Consider the following 17,726-nt stretch of genomic DNA (forward strand, 5'->3'; position numbering starts at 1 on the left):
GAGTCTCCAGTGCATCTTTTCCTCAAGCTTGTCTTCTGCACAAGGACAAGAGCATGCACAGAATCTATACAACATTAAGTCCAGTTTAGTAAGACTGAAATATCAAATCTGAATAAATTCCATGTGGAAATTAATTTAAAAACCCAGTAGTTGTAACTGCCAAATGAGCGGTGCAAATGAAGCATGGGGAGGTACTGAGATGCAATCTGACTGCTTGATCCTACTACTGTCCAAAACCAAAAAACCCACAAAGCACCCACAACCAAAACCAACAACTCAATAAAAGTTTTCAGCTACTCTGAATATACACTAAAATCAGTTCTTTTGCATAAAATTGGAGGTAAATGCATCAAAACAGAGAAAAGAATTAATATTTTACCCTGCTGAGCTCAGACCCAAGACGTGCCACACCAGAAGCAGTATCTTAAACAAAAGTTTATTTATTCCTTTTGCTCCTATATGCCATAAGCAATCTCCAATTATTCTAATTGCAGCATCTCCTCCTGTGCTAATTCACATCATAGTGAAACCACCTCTTGTGCAGCACTGAGCCCGGGTTTACAATCACTCTCATGATTAGTAATTGCTACAACTACTCAAATATAAGAACCACTGCTCTGACAAGCAAAGTCAAACAGCTTCTTGTTCATTCACTTGCAAAGGAGAAAAAATGAAAGGAGTGTAGTGTCTCACTTCTTGGCTTCCCCAAACTGAGTGAAAAGCATGACCATACTGAACTCTGCAAAAAGGAAGGAAGCCATCAATGGTTTGGGATGTTACATTTTCAGCATGAAAAAGGGGGAAAACAGGGACAAAATTTACTGTTGGGTGAGCAGGAGTGGCACTATGCCCACAGGGAGTTTTTGTTGTTGAGGTTTGTTCACGATGTTCTTTGCATAACATGTGGAGATGACAACAAAAGGAAGGGCCTGGCAAAGAGCTTGGGGTGGCCTGGTGAGCCCCTTGTATTCATTCATGGGCACGTTTCATTATTGGGGGTGTTTCAAGGCAAAAATCCTGACTGGGCATCCATTTGGGAATGTAGGCACAGCATTAATAGATGCATAATGCCAAAGCTGTGGAGGTCTGCAGAGAGGCTGCAGATCAATTTTCTGTTGGAATTGGAAACTGGTGATAAAGAACACGGACTGAAAAAATTAATTCTTTAATAAACTATAGGAGATTGGTTTTCTGAAGCAGGAACAGCAGCACATTCGGGCTTCAATCTCCTTAGGCAGAAACCTCACATCTTGTACCCTTCCCTTGCCTTAAATAATGGTCCAGCAGCTATTTCTCCCAGAAACAAAACCTCCTTCACCCTCTCCATTCCAATGTGCCACCGAAAGGGAAAAGGTACAAATGCTCCCTAATTTTTCTTATTTTCCGCAGTGCTTATTTCCAGAGAAAACTGGGGGAACACTGAACAAAGAAGTGCACAGGGAAAAGGGTCACATGGTAGTGGAAAAGATCACATAAGAACTCATATTTTAGGCTTTGATCTTCTCTTGGTGTCTCCCCAGGTTTCTTTCTGACACTTTTGGTATTACATAAAACCTCACCTGCATGTAAAATACAAACTCAGGAACAAAAATCTGAAAGTGCTGCCACAGAAGCCAGAAGTTTTCAGGAATAAGCTACAAACACTTGCCTAGCCAGGACAGTTCACCTCCTTTCAGTCCTACTGGTTAAAAAATAAATGATAAGCATGATACTATTTAATTTCTACCCCCTACCCCTCCCCAGAAAATCTCTAGTCCCTTCTTTAATGAATGCTAACATGCCTGACAATAATTCTAGAGTAACATTTGAGCTGGCATATGAGTATCATAAACATTTGAAGATGCTACTGTAAAAGCACCATATTTTGCCCCTGATAAATCTCAAGAACAAACCTGGGATAAGCTGGTCACTCTCTATGGCAACTAAACCTTGCCAACATTTGCCTTCAAAATATCCCAGTCTTGCTCTGCACACCACATTTTGGGCAGCTTACTTCATCAGTGCCATCAAATACTGCATTCTTCCTACCCCTGTGTGTACAAGCTCTACAAGGACAATATGTTAACCAGATGAATGGAATTATGTTAGGAGTTACTGGTATAGGATCAAAGCATTTTCTTAAAGCTGCAAAAAAAGGAGCTTGGTTCAAAACATTAATTAAGTTAGGAGAGAAACACCATGAAAGAGATCCCTGGGGTTTGGTGGGAGTGGGAAGGGGAGAGAAAACTGAAACTACAGTCTCTAAACCTTACAGTTTGGACAAGCTAATGTTTGCATGGATTAACTGGGAAGCTGTTCCTTTATCAGAGAGGAAGTCCATTGACCAGCACAGCAGAAGTTTTAAAGCCCCAGGGCAGCAGCATTAGCCAGTTTTCCAGAAAGCAATTACTGCTCCCCACCATCCTATTTGGAAGCTGAGAGAAAACCAGGCTCTACTGTCCTGGCTTTCCATTTGTGCTGCATCGTGCAACACAGTTAATGATAAGGAGATGAGGCTTCTCATATTTGCCTGCACAACTTCACACAAGAAAAAAATAGACTTCTATTTTCATTCCATTGGCCAAATTTGTCCAAATCTCTCTTGAGTTTGTCAACTGCAAGAACATTACCATGGTCAGTGATTGAAACGGTCACTCTAGGACAGCACTGCAGCCTGATGCTTTCAACAACACCCTGTAGGAACTTTCTAAAAAGAAAACAAGCCTCACTTCAGGCCTTCTGAACTTTATTTCATGAGCATGGTCTCACATTCATGAAGAAAGCACACATCTGTATCAACATTTTAGTAATTTCCCATTGTCAAAAATAACAGGTTTTTCTCTTGAAAGGTGATTTAAACAGCAGGAGTATCTTCTGTAAAAACTTTTTCAAGTTTATTTTCTGTTCATTATGATTATCTTTCAGAATTGCTAATTTTTGCTCATCCTCTTGGGAAAAAATCTAGGTCCTTACAGCTGCTGTAAGACTGACCTGATAACAAGATCTCCCAGAGCTCCACAGTATGAGTCTTCAATCTTAGTGTGAGTGCGACAGGAAGCCAGAGCATATGTACAGAATGGTCCTGTGTCTGTGAAGAACTCAATTCCCACTCCCAGTGTAAAGCAAGAGCATCTCCCAGATGCCAGCAGGGTTTGAGCAATCCATCACTGACAGCGGTCACTGCCGAGCCCCGGAGACAGGAGCATCACCTCTGGTGAACTTCAAGTTTGCTCACTGTCTCAACAGCGACTCATGGACTATTTAAAAATCTTCCTTTTCAGGCGAGTGCTCACCGAGTGTGTTTGGTTTTTCCCCCTTTTCTTTTGTTGGGGGAGGCAGGAGACTTGCTTTCCCGAGCTGTCTTATCCAGCAGCTCTGCAATAACCTCGCTTTCATAAACAAGTGAAGCAAAGTACACTGCTTTGGTTTATGGAGTGTATTTTATAAAGACATCTTAGAGAAAAGAACACCAAATCTGTGAGGGAAATGAATCTGGCCCTGAGAAAACGGCTCCAAGCAACACAGTTTGCTTCCCAGCAAATTCAGGCTTAATGCTCATGAATTATTAAATTACCACATTGGCGAGAAGCCCCGGGGGAGGATTACAGAGCTTACAGTAAGACTGTTACTGCAAACACTGGGTTTCCATGGAAACAGAAAATAGTGAAAATAACTACCTGTCATTTCTCTTGCCACATTCAAGGGAAAACCACCACAATGTTAAAGTGTTATTGAGGCTTGCAGGAGAAAGGGAGCTAAGCACCAATTACTTTCTCCTTGGCTTCTCGTGACTCTGCCACACTTGAACATTTGACACCGTCATGAGGATTTTTCTGTTATTTCCATCATAAAAGGTACATATTTACGTTCCTCAAAGGAATCTTGTCAATTAGAAAAGGTTTCTATTTCTAAAAAAAAAAAACCCAAAAGAGAGACTTTAGTCATCTAGTGTGATTCCCCAGTAACAGAGATTTTAACTAATGGAAAGCAAGGCACACTGACCCTGCCAGGTGGCAGGTGAGGAAAGCTTTACAGGGAAGAATTCTAATTTTGGATTACAGGTATTTTGTAGAATAAGGATTTTATCACCATCTCTACCCTAGGAGAAGCTAATGGTTCTGAGGTCTGATACAGCAGCTGTCACATTTAATTCTTGCTCCACAAGAGCTTTGCACATGACAATTTCTGCCAGGAACACAGAATTGGGTTTTCAGGGGGAATTTTACCACAGAAAGAGCTCAAATGTAATAAGTGGATTCCTTATACTGGGCCTTCCCACAGACAGAAAAATACTTGGAAGTGCTTTCTCTGAGCTCACTTACATATTTTAACAATGCAGATTTGTCCCCTGCCCCTCAAGTGAGCAGAATCTCTTCCAGCTGTGTGTGTTCATGACACATTGTCATTCGTCCTGAGCAGGAAAAGGAAAGAAGTTCCAATGCCTGCAACTAATTGATTTCTTCCTGTTAATAACTAAAAAAATCAAAATAACCCTGCAGAAAACACTATATCCCTGCCTATTTGCACATCATATTTGATCCCCAACAGAAAAAACCCCCACTTGTGGGGGAAGGAGGGTAGTGGTGGTGAGAGACACAAAATAAGATGGATATCTGTAAAAGCTCCTGCTTTGGAATAGCTATATATTAATATTTCCATAGGAACCATGACAAATAGTAATTTTATAGGAAAGAATTAACATCTCTAATAATACCACTTACATCTCTTCCAGAACTTTCATATACAAAACCAGACAGTAGGCAGTTTCTTTTGCATATACTATTAACAAGAGAGGGGATAAATAGGAAAACCAAGCAAATGCAGATTCTAGAGAAAGATCCAGGGAATGAAAGTCAGCTGAAGAAACCAATAGAGAAAATGAAAATGCATCACTCCTCCTGTGCCCTTTTCTAAAACCTTTACCCACCAAAAACCTTATAAAATACTCCACAGGTTTCATCTCCAGTGATGATGAAACCTCTAATTTTCAGAAGCTCTATATTCTATCAGAAAGGATCTTTGTCCCAGCTGTGTGCAGCACACTTCAGAGACACAAAGATTTTTCCATGGTCACTGCAGCAACCAGAACAAGGCCATTGCTGTGGGCAGCAATATTCCTTAATGTTTGGTTAGCTTTTGAGGAAGTTCACCCTGAGCAGGATGAAAAGTTCATGCTATAACCATTACTATTGCTATCAATTAACTATTGCACAAAACTCAGAAAAATACTTTCCTTGAAATACTAAAGCCACACCAAACTTAAATACAGGAGGAGCTGATGGAAGATTAGCTATCCCAACAGATCAGGTTGCTAAAAGACAGGTAAAAATTAGAAGATGGTTTTTTTTTCATGACTAAGCAGAAGAAAAAACTCATTAGGTGGTAAGGTTAATCCCTAGGAAAGTTCTCTGAATATTAAAGAAATAATTCTCAGTGATACAAAGTTATTTTTTCCCAGCAGACAAATCATTATACTGACAGTGAACGAGATACCTTTTCTATTTGAAAATATCTATGCTATTAAAAACATAACAAAAGGAAAATTTAGCATATATTGCACAATAAAAGTAAAATATAATTTTCTACTTCCTTACATAGCAACTGGCAATAAAGGAACATGATAATATTTTAAAGCAATTAACTGGGGATAAATGCCCACACATTGTCCCAGCACTCCCAGAGCCATTACTTGAGAGAGAAACAATACACAAAAAGGATCTTCAGGTCAGTCCCAAATCCTGGGAGAGAATTCAGTCCGGCTGGTTTGACACAGTTTTTACTGTGGATTCTTCCACATTAATTAACAATTTCTCTTTCAGCTATTCAACTTCAACCGTACTTATCTACCCTTTTTCTGACCTTATTAATGCCAGTCATACTCATTTTTTTATTTCCCCCTCTCTCCACTCCCAGCTGCCAAACCTCCCTCTGCCCAAGGACAATCTGATGTCTTGAACGTGCACAAGTTCTACAGCCCCGGTTTGGGGCAGGTAGGGCTGCTCTGGACAGGCGTTTCTGCATTAAGGATGCTGATCCTGCATATCAGAGCTCTGAGAGGACTCAAACCCCTTCTTGGACAGGCTTGTGGGAAATTTGCCATTGCATTTTCAGAAGCTGGCTCAGTGTTTGAAATGGAAGCTCCTGACAGTGGTAATTGTCTGCATCATGAAGTACTACAGGAAAATTATTCAAGATGGCATGTGTAAGTACAATGTAATTTTAGCTACACTGTTCCTGCTAACATTTTTTAGCAGCTGATATACATTCCTATTGACAGTTTAAAAGTCAAAAAAACATGACTAAATGATGATGAGACCCATGGAGCTAATGGCCATCATCAAATACAAACACAGCTGAAGGATTCCTGCCAAATTTGTTAAGGTAACCTTCATCAGCTTGGTATAGATTTGTATTCTGACGTCTGAATCGGGAATACTGCGTCACAGACACTCCTGCTACAGAAAGAGTGAAAATCAAATCCCCTACAAATTCATCATTTCTAAATCCAGTGTTTCAAACTGGTGCATTTCATTCCACTCTACCTAAACACTGTCACAAACATTTTCTTTTTATACCCTCCCCCTGCCACTCAAGTGCAGTATCATGACTTCTACAGGACCAGGTGGTACAGGTGAGTAGCAACTTGAGAAAACTCTTCTAACACTCACACACTGGTTAAACCAAACCCAGTTTGGTCATGCCCCAGAAGTTAACTTGTTTAGAAGGACAAGGGGACACTTAAATTGAGAACGGTATTCTCTAATATTTTTACCCCTTTAGTATCTTAAACTATTTACACATTCGTCTGCAGATTTTTATCACAGAAAATAATTTGGTTAGAAAGTATCCCAAGATCCAGAGATTAGTTACAAATAGGAAATCACTATTTCCATTACCTCTGCAGTCGCCACCAAACCCCACTGCAGAGCAGTACTAAGAGCCAAACATTGCCACTGAACGTTTTTTGACTCAACCTTGAAAAATAGGGGCAGATGATTTTATGTCAGATGACTTTCGAGCAGCTGAATCCAACTATCCTGATGGAGACCCAGAGTGTTTTTCAGCCCATAATTATGTTTCCAAACCATGTTTCTCTCCTGAGAACTGCTTTGTCAATGGTGCTAAATCCTTAAGATAAGACTTGGGACAGACTGTACTGCTCACATTTTCCCCATCATCCACCCACAAACTGAGAAGATTTCCACAAAAAACATCTTTCTGTATCACCTATTAGCAAGAGCTTTAAAGAGCAAGCTTATGTTTTTTCTCATTTTGGCTACTCCTTTTAAATTTTAACACTGAAATAGATGTTTTCCAATCTAAGTCCCAGCCTTGTGTTGCAGTGGTTAGAATCCTGTCTCACCCCAAAGACATGGCAGATATTTAAAACAGACACCACAGAGAACATCTGGTCTCTCGACAAAAGGTTGGAGCACTTTCTGTGTGAGAAATGCCCACATGGACTTCCTCAGCCACTGCCATCAACACCACCACAGGCACTCAGCACATCTTCCAAACCCCCCAGTCACGAGGAGGTCGTTGCTATAATGGGAATGGCAAAGGCTCAGTAAGTAGGAGGAGGCAGGTGGAGGAGTTTCCAGCAGAAATATGCACAACACCATTTTTCATGCATAATTACTGCTTAGGCCCCCAGATCTTCAAATTCAATCACATCAGAGTTTCTCTTTTGTTCTATTCACTCTCCATAATTAAGGATATTTCTAGATGACAACGAAATTTTAAATCCCAGCAGTGTGTAAAATAGGGTAACTGGTTGAAGATGCAGGCAGAATGAAAAACATTCACATGTTTAAACATAAACTTTATAAAGAAAAAATACGTTAGAAATTTATTTATCCTTTTCCATACTCAGAAGGCTGAGAGAATTGGGATTGTTCAGCCTGGAAAAGAGAAGGCTTCCAGTACCTGAAGGAAGTCCACAAGAGAGATGGAGAGAGACTGTTTACAAGGGCTGGAGTGATAGGACAAGAGGGAATGGCTTCACATGGAGAGTGGGTTTAGATGAGATCCCAGGAAAAAATTCTGGGAGGGTGGGGAGGCCCTGGCACAGGGTGTCCAGAGAAGCTGTGGCTGCCCCATCTCTGGAAGTGTCCAAGGCCAGGCTGGACAGGACTTGGAGCAACCTGGAGTAGTGGAAGATGTCCCTGCCCATGGCAGAGAGTGGAATGAGATGGCCTTTAAGGGCCCTTCCAACTCAAACCATTCTGGGATTCTATGATAGTGGACTTTTCAAGCTTATTTTCAGAAAAAAACCTGCTATCATACTTTTGAATGTGTAATTTTTCTAAGTTATGCATAATTCCATGCATTTCCTAGAAAAATAGAGTTCTTATATAGGTATCTAAACCTCACTGCTTTTACTGAATTAAGTATATTTTCACCCATCAAAATCATGCTAAAAATGTAAAGAGATTTAAATATATCTTTTTTTTTTTCCACCTTTCAGCATAAATAACACTCTGGATCACTTTGTCTACCAGTTTCCAGCTCCTTTAGAGCAGTTTCGTCCAGCCTGTATCTCTTTATTATATCAAGTTTAATACTTCTCTTCTGTTGAGGCAGGAGGTGCATTCCTGTATAACAGAACAAAATTAGTTGGCTCTGATGTGATTTGTGCTTGACAAATCTGTGTAGACTTTTACTTACCATCTTGTTAGCTTCTTAGTGCTAACAAGTAGTTTATTTGTTCCACGACTTTTCACATTTGTCATCAGATTGTAGCTGACCTTCTTAGGGAGATTGAGGCAAAACAGCCATTAAATACTCCAGCTATCTTGGAAACATCTGCTCATGGCTTAATGTCCCCTTTAATCTTTTCAGTTATTTCTTGATTTTGTAAAAAAAATTTTTTTGCTGCTAAAGCATTATAGAATTATTCTTTTTTTTTTTTTTTTTTTGTCCTTGATGCCTTTTGCTAGCTGTATTTTTTGTACGAGTTTCTGTCTCTTCCCATCCCTGTTTGTGCAATTTCATTCATCTGCCCTTTTTTATACTGCCTTCCAGACTCCATTTCACCACAGGATATGATACAGACTTTCTGTTGTTCTCATATCATTGTTCTTTCCTTCATACTGAAACAATTTGCTTTTGTGGTCTTCAACAGTATCATTAAGAAACAGACAACTCTCAAATTTCTTTTCTCCATATCAGTTTACCCATCTCTGTTTGATCTTTATTCACCCCTTTCTTACTGAGTTCACCATCTTTACAGTAACATTTTCTTTCCTGCCTTTTTGATGTTACCCTCAACTTGGTCATTCCATGATCACTCATCCCAAGGTGTCTCACAATGGGGTATAATCATTGGCTAGAATCCAAACTGGATCAATTACCACATCATTTTCCAGTAACTTCCACGTAGCAAACAAACTGAGCCATTAAAGATGAATCACAAAGATTTTGTTGCTATACTAGCGGCTTTTGTATGCAAGAAAAAAAATACCCCAAATATTTTAAAAAAGACAAATAAACTTTGATCCCTTTTCATCTGAGCCTTCAAGTTCTATTTACATACAAGTATTACTCTTTATATTTCTGTCAGATTAAAAATGAAGTAACTTTTTCCTTGTGTTTACCTCCAGGTCTGATGCCTCTGATGGCAGTGTTGTTATTCCTGCCATCCATAGCTCCTCCCTGTCATCCTTTGTCTGCTCCTCCTTTGCTGACAACCATTAAACACAGCAACATTTCTGTATTCAGAACCTGGGAACCACCTCCAACTGTATTTCAGCTGCTGCTCCAACCTTCTGATTGCTAATCCACACCTGGTGCATGTTGTTACTTCAGCCCTTGAAAAACACTGCAACTTTCACCCATTCCTCACTTAACCTCCCTGGGAAATAACTCTTGGCACCAGCAGGTTCAGGGAGGTTTGTAATCCAGCACATGTCCAAGGCAGTAATGCTGAAAGCCACTCAGGCTCCAGCATGCACTGCTTGGGTAAGAAATTTATCAACCTCCAAGCCATTTCAGAAGTCAATTTGTCCCTTTCATTTAGAGTGCAGCGTGCAGAAGCCTTGCTTAGGTTTTTTACCTTAATGTACTATTTCCCGAGAGGAAGGGAAATGCTTTAAAGTAGATATAAAAACATCATTCCAAATTTGTAGCTATGTGTTTGTCTGTTTTTTGGTTTCTTCTCCAAAACAGAGCTCAGCCTCATTACACATTTCTTCCCCAGCACTCTCTGGCATGTAAGAAAATGTAAAAATTATGCTGTTTTCACTACAGCCGACCACTGAGGCTTAATGCAAAGAGCTAAGTAATAACAACTGTTTGCACAAAAAAGCATTACTATATATATTTAAATTTGCCTGAATCACTCTTTGTGCTTTTTCTCATTATAACTATTATTTTCTTGACCTTATTTTCATCACTGACAAAACCCTTTCCTTAAGGCTCTCCACTCAGTGTTTACATACAAACTGCAGCCCAAGACAATTCATCTCCTTTCAAAGCAACTTCTGCTGGCAGCAGCTCGTCTGCCTGTCCCTTCCTCTTCCTGGCACCTTTTCTCATCTAAATTATTTAATATTTTACTGCTTCGCAGTAGGAGCTAGTTGTGCACATTTTTTTGGCTTCGTTTTCCATTTTCACCTTTCCCTCTTAACAGTTATTTTCTGGTAATTCTCTCAAGAGAGGAATCATAGGCACATCCTCCTAAACTACATCAGCTGGAGTGTCCACAGAGCTGCAAAGGTGGGAAGGGTCTGGAGGTGAAGCCAAAGGGGGAGTGGCTGAGGGCACTTGGTTTGTTCAGCCTGGAGGAGACTGAGGGGAGACCTCACTGGAGCCTTCAGCATCCTCCCAATGGGCAGCAGAGGGGAGGGTACCAATCTCTGCTCTCTGTGACCAGGGACAGCAGGGAATTTCTGGAGCTGTGTCAGGGGAGGTTTAAGCTGGATATCAGGAAATACCATCAAGTCATCAGAGCTTTCTAATATAGACCAATTTTTAGTGGGATGTACTGTGAAGAGAAACAAAACTGTTATCACTCTACTCTGAACTTTCTTGGATGAACATTATTCACATAACTATGTTCTTCTGAGGAGAGGAAAGAACATTCTGTGGCTCTTCCCTCACTTTAAAACAAGTCTAAATCTAATTGCTGAAAATTAGGAGAGTTTTGACTATGGCAGCAAGTGACTGTCAGGACATGCTTTTACCAAAACTCAGAACACTCCACAAACATGCTGTTCTTCAGATCAGACCAAGCTGCATTTGCTAAACTTCCAAGACATAAAATAAATGCTCTTCTATATACTCTGATGTTTCCAAAACATATGCTTGTAAAAGAAAAAGCCCATCTCATGTTTGCTAACACTGGTACCAATTAGTTCAGTGTACTGAGAGCACAGACAAAGGAATACATGTGAGTAGCTGATGTTGAGAGCAATACAGTGATGAGAACGAGCTATTTTGTGACAGGCCTGGAAGGCAGTGAGTGGAGAAGAGTTAAGGAGGCACACAGCAGTCCCTTCTCAAACCAGCCCCATAGCCTGGCCCTGTCATTACTTGTGTTTCTTAACCAACAGCCCGAAGGAGGAAGCTACGAGACACTAAGAGCTTCAGTAATGTCTGGAGGCAAAGTCAGAAAACTAAAACATTCAATCATTCTGTGCCTTCAACTAATTCACTAAATTTCCTATGCTAGACCAGCATTTCTGATATTCCCACATAAGGACTGCAGGGCCAGCCACTTATGATTTATCAGCTCTGTCCTTCTAGCTGGGCCACAAGAACACCCCACGTGTTTTTCTCCAATGTATTTGCTCTGTTCACAGCTCTTTTCCTAGGAAGCTTTTCAGCTATTTGACACCTTCCTACCTGATCTGTTTGCCTTCCCGGACATCGTACAAAGAAAAAAAGACATCTGTGTCCTCTCCAATGGTGTTGTAGGTGAAGCTCTTCAGGCTGAGGAAGAAGTGATGAGGCACTGGCATCCGACAGGCTTCCCCGTGCCGCTGACGGATCGTATCCACCTGATTCAAAGCAGGGAAAACCATAGGCAGCTCTTCACAAATAAAGGACACGTGACCAACTTGATCATTTTAACTGAGAGGCTGCCTCTCCTCTCTCCGTCAAGTAAAAGCCTAATCTCAAATATATTCTGCCTCAGAGATAGGTGCTAGATTAAGTTTTCTTCCTCTATTTTTAACACTTCTAATTTGAATAGATTGATGAAACTGTGATAACCAAGTAGATACAAAACAAATGGTTTATGCATTGGAAATCTGATTTTATCAAGTAAACCAAGTCAATCCTATTTCTCAAATTTTGCCTTGATCCTGGTACTGAAAATGAATTATAAAATAGTACTGGGGTGGTTCCTGATGATTTCCATTTAAAGCAGATGGACTTCAAAGCATTTTTAATAACATTTGTTACATTATTACTTTCCAGCAGCTGCAATTCATTTATAGAGGTCACTTACATGGCCAGCAGTACAAGGGCAGTGACTGTCCCCCTGTACTGGGCACTGGTAAGGCCACACCTCAAATCCTGGGGTTTGGGCCCCTTACTCCAAGGAAGACACTGAGGTGATGGAGCTTCTCCAGAGAAGGGAACAGAGCTGGGAAGGGGTCTGGAGCACAAGTCAGATGAGGAGGAGCTGAGGGAGCTGGGAGGGCTCAGCCGGCAGAAAAGGAGGCTCAGGGGGGACCTTATTGCCCTGTGCAACTCCCTGAAAGGAGGCTGTAGCCAGGTGGGGGTTGGTCTCTTCGCTCAAGGAACAAGCAAAAGGACAAGAGAAAAACAGTCTCAAGTTGTGCTAGGGAGGTTTAGATTAGATATTAGGGAAAAATTCTTCACAGAAAGGGCTGCCAAGCACTGGAACAGGCTGTTCAGGGAAGTGGTGGAGTCACCATCCTTGGAGGGATTTAAAAGTTGTGTAGATGTATTGCTCAGGGACAGTTTAGTGATGGGCTTGGCATTGCTGGGGGAACATTTGGACCTAAATTTAAGGGTGTTTTTCACTCAAAAACAATCCATGACTTACAACCAGGTTTAACAGGCCAGTTTGTCCTGCAGGTAGAAAACCACTTAATAAGGGTTGATAACATGAGCAACCAACCAAGCCAAATAGTTGAAAGGTTTACATTTTGACTCAACATATCAAGACATATTTAAAGCAGTGAATGCTGGGGTGGCCAAAGAAAAAAGAGTGTAAGTAAATGTATGCTTTCAGTTTTTACAGCCCTTTACATGCACTCACTCTGATCTTAATAAACAGAAAGCATGAACATCCTAAGTTCCCTATGCTCATCTCCTCTGAATGCATAGACAGGTACATTCTAACCAAGAAAATCTGAACATTTTCAGACGTACAATTCAGATTTGTACTGGTTTAAAAGGAATTTTGTTCTGGATTTTAAATAGAATCCAAAGAAATCCTCATTCCTTAAAGACAGGTACCTGTGGAAGCACAGATCTCTGTAAAGATCAAAGCCAGATTCCATGACCAGGACTGGATTATATTAGTACAGAAAGGATGTGTGAAACAGAAGCCACTAAGCCACGTGTTAGCAGGTAGAGAGGAGTCACCCAGGCAGAGTGAGGCTTTTGATCTCACTACACAAGTTGATCTTTTAAGAACAACAGTTATGAGCTCAGAGACCCAAATGGAATTTGAAGGACCTTAGTGACTTAAATACTTGGGAATCTTCTGAGGAAGTGTTCTATGGGTAAGGACTTACCCAATAATCTCCATCACACCTTTACTTACATTACCATAAACTTAAAGACAAGAAAAAATTCAAATGTGGATGGTATTTACCTGTGATGTGCTCTGCTGGACACTGTGTCTACTTGACAAATGCTGTGGAGATATAAAATAGCAAAATTTAAACCTTTTTGAAAGTAAGAAATATTTCCATTATATTTATGTAGCATTAGAACAGTAATTCTAAAATATGACTTTCAAAATGATTATCAACTTTTCATGGCCTTTTTTTCACAGTGTATCATCACTCACAAGACCACTTGCTTTCCTAAAGGCTTTTCTCAGCTAACTTGGTGCTTTACCTAACTACTTGAATTTACAGGGGGTATTTACCTTAGCTTTTAAAGAAAACGGCTGTCAGGAGTTAGACAGAATTTCAAAAAGAAATGTTATTACAGTGTTGGAAAATTTCATTATTCTGTATAATCTCTATCTTCTCTCACTAAACGGGAAGATACCTCACCACTAACCATCATCTCCTGGTATATTGTTTGTGAGAAGGTGCATTTGTTAAAAAACACAGGCATATAGAAAGAAAGATGGATTCTAGATGTTGTTTAAACTTTTTGCTCTAATAAGAAAATGAAATCCTGAAAAATGGTTAAAGACACTTCTACAATTTCAGCTGCCCAACACCTGTAAAGAAGCATCAGTGTAAAGAGCTACATGTCTAAAAATTCAGAGGATGATGCTGTATTTAAAGCCTTTTATGCTAGATGTTATAATCAGAAAATGGACTGCAAGACTCACTGAAGCCATTTAATCTCCAAACAGAGATTTAAATACTAATCTAAATTGAAAAGGTTTCAGAGAGCTTTAAAAAAAATCATTAATGATTCTACCATGCCTTTCCCTGCATATCATCTTAATATTAGCATTTTAAACAGAAATATTTACACTGACACTACCACACACTAATAAATACTTTCTTCATTCGCCCCATCTCTCTCCTATTACAAACCCAACATCTTATTCTGACCAAACATTTACACTCTGTATCAGAATTAGCAGATCTGTTGACAAACACAAAGCTTCAAAGGAGGTGAAAGTAAAAGATTGTCCACAAAATGTATGTGGCAATATTCTTCTCAATCTATGACACTGTCTTTCACACAGAACACAAATAAGATTTTTTTACCACAAAAGGAGAGAGACTCTTCATAATGAGAATAAAGCAAGGAGATATTGGGGTACTGAGGAAGCTGGCAGAAGTGCTCACTGAGCCCCTTTCAATCCTTCACCAGCTGTTCTGGTTAACTGGGGAGGTCCCAGTCAAACATGAGCCAGCAGCGGGCCCAGCTAGCCAAGGACGCTCCTGTATTTGACACTGGTGATGGCACATCTCAAATCCTGTGTTCAGTTTTGGGCCCCTCACTGCTGGGTTGGCTATTAGGGAAAATTTTGTCACCCAAAGCGTTGTCAAGCATTGCAACAGGCTGCCCAGGGCCGTAGTGGAGTCCCCACCCCTGGAGGCATTTAAAAGAAGTGTAGCTGTGCCACTTGGAGACGGGGGTCGGTGGGGGCCTTGGCAGTTCTGGGGGAATGGTTGAGCTCAAGGATCTTAAAGGTGTCCTCCAACCTAAACAATTCTATGAATTCTAAATGGCATATTTTGACATCTGTTTACATTCACAGTTATAAAAATGCCCTCTTTCACACTCTCAGTAGAAGAAGAGGGCTCTAGCGCTCCACTGTTTATCTGAATATTGCACCATCTTCTGAATGTTAAAAGCCTTTAAGTTGGCTGAGTTGTCTATTTAATCTTTTTGTCACCTGCAACCACTCAGAATCATCTGGCACAGAAAAGACCAGTTATTTAAGCTACTCAAGGTATCCTGACTTCTTTTGATTAAATTAATCTCTAAATCCAAGTAAGAAAGTGAGAGAGACACCCAAGCAACACAAATATGAGAGGTGGTCTGAAGAGATCCCTCAGCAAACACTGCTGCTTACAGAGTGTACACTGAGGTAAACCTATAACAATAAGTGGTAAAAATCTCAGGTTTTAATTTTTTCCACTATCAGAAGATAAGATTTTACTAACTCTCTGCTTTTATGCTTCAGGACCACATTGTAACAATACAATCACTGACTGAGTTAATTTTACGCGCCCTTGCCTCTGGCCAGGCAAAGTGCCCAGAGGGTATGTGCCATTTTTGGGTACTTGGATGGGAGGGTGACTGAAAATAGCCAACATGGATTTATCAGGGGTACATTATGCTGGATCAAGTGATTCCCCTGAGGTAAAATAACCAAATCAGTAGATGAGGGAAAATCAGTGGCTGTTGTTTCTCCTCTGCTCAGCAAGGCCCTCAGCACAGTCTCCCACAGCATTCCTGTACCCAAGCTGTAAAGTTACACCTGCATGGGTAGACTAAACTATTTTGTCAAAAAACCCCACAAACAGTAGGATTTTCAGGCTCCAAAGGTAGTGGTTAATGGTGTAGATTCTTCAGGGGTCTGTCCTGAGACCTATGAAGCCTTAAATTCCCAGATGATCCTAAACTGGGGGCAGCAGACTGGCAGGGTCCCACTAACGCAAGCCAAACGTAAGTCAGGGGAGCACTCTGGCAGCAGGGACATTTAACAATGTACTGTTTCTGTTATTAGGAATGGAGCCAGTAGACTGAGAATAACACTTATTCCTTTTTCCTTAGCACTCAGTAAACTACAGCTGAAACACTGCATTCAGCAAATGCAGCGAAGCAGCCCAAGGTGTTAGAGGAGGATGGAGGGAATGCAGCATTTTGAGTCTGGAGAAGAAAAGGTTTGTAGGTGACCTGTGGCAGCCTTCCTGTAACCATGAAGTTCCCAGCACAAAGACACAGCCAGGCTCTCCACAGAGCTGCACAGCAGCTTGGTCAAAATACTGTGGTCATCAATTACAACACTGGATATGCCAATGTTCCAACAAGGAAAAATATAACTCCATCAGGGCAGCCAAGCATTAGAACAGGGATCCAATCCTTTCCCTCGAAGAATTTCGACATCCAATTGGACAAAACTCTTTGTAGCCTGGTCTGAGTTCAGTATTGACCTTGCATTGGGAGTAGGAAGTTTGCCTAGACCTCTCTGAGGGCCCTTCCAACCTGAAAAGCCTTTCAAGGTGATATAAAAATCAGGACTGTTAAGAAATTATCCATCTTCCTTCTAAAAAACAAAAAAAAAATCAGTTTTACCTTTATTCTTCCCAAAAGATAGTTGTCTGTAAAGGTTGTGCACACTTTAACAAATACAACATTCAGTATAGCTGTTCTCATCAAAGTGTTTTGTGATGCTTCAACTGATTCCTTGCTATTGAAATCTAGGCCTATTGATTCTTTCCCTATCCATCATTAGGATGAAAAGATTAATTAATTCAGCTTGTGATTGCATTATAACCTCAAATCTCCTCTACAAAACCACCTAAGCTTGCAGTGTCCCAATCTGTACTTCTGAGGTAACAATTGATTGCAGCAGTTAAAACCTTACATTTCTGATTCTCCCTGGTATACTACACTTTTCATATAATTTCTTCAGTTTCTCTATATTATTTGGAATTCTGATCCTTCCCTCCACTGAAAGAATCAGAAATACCATTTCCAACTTTGTGGATTTTGTATATTTAGTAAGCAGACTCCCTATTTCAGCATCTAGTCCTTAATTAAACTTGAAGCACTACAAAATGGAGGATGACCTCAAGAAATTCAGCAAATTCATCCCTCCTCCTATTTAATCAAATTATTGACAACCATTCTCCTTTTCTTTTTTTTCTTGAGTATGGGTTTTTTAATTAGCTCTGTGTTTATTTTACAGTAATTTCATCTAGAACTACTGACCTTTGGAGAATTTAAATTAAGAAAAAAAAGTTTAAAACCTTTACTTAAATCTAAATATGGCATCAGCTGCTTCTCCTCTATCCACTATACATATCTGTGTTCTGGAAATACATTGAAACTTTTTAAAATTACTTATTCTGGACAAGTTCACACTCACTCATGTCCTTGCTGCAAGTAATTATTATTTTCTT

General features: G+C 40.2%; 1 protein-coding gene across 1 annotated transcript in view; it reads right to left on the reverse strand.

The window, feature by feature from the left end:
- The window catches only part of DOCK3 (dedicator of cytokinesis 3), a 188,185-nt gene that overhangs the window by 95,504 nt on the left and 74,955 nt on the right, over positions 1–17,726 (reverse strand). The window contains 2 exon segments of the mRNA XM_042018678.1: positions 11,824–11,978; positions 13,772–13,813. Coding sequence (XP_041874612.1) covers positions 11,824–11,978; positions 13,772–13,813 — 197 coding nt within the window.

Source organism: Corvus kubaryi, unplaced genomic scaffold (assembly GCF_017639235.1).
Source record: "Corvus kubaryi isolate FWS band 111438036 unplaced genomic scaffold, C.kubaryi_AGA036_p1.0 124, whole genome shotgun sequence".
In the NCBI taxonomy this organism is placed as follows: domain Eukaryota; kingdom Metazoa; phylum Chordata; class Aves; order Passeriformes; family Corvidae; genus Corvus; species Corvus kubaryi.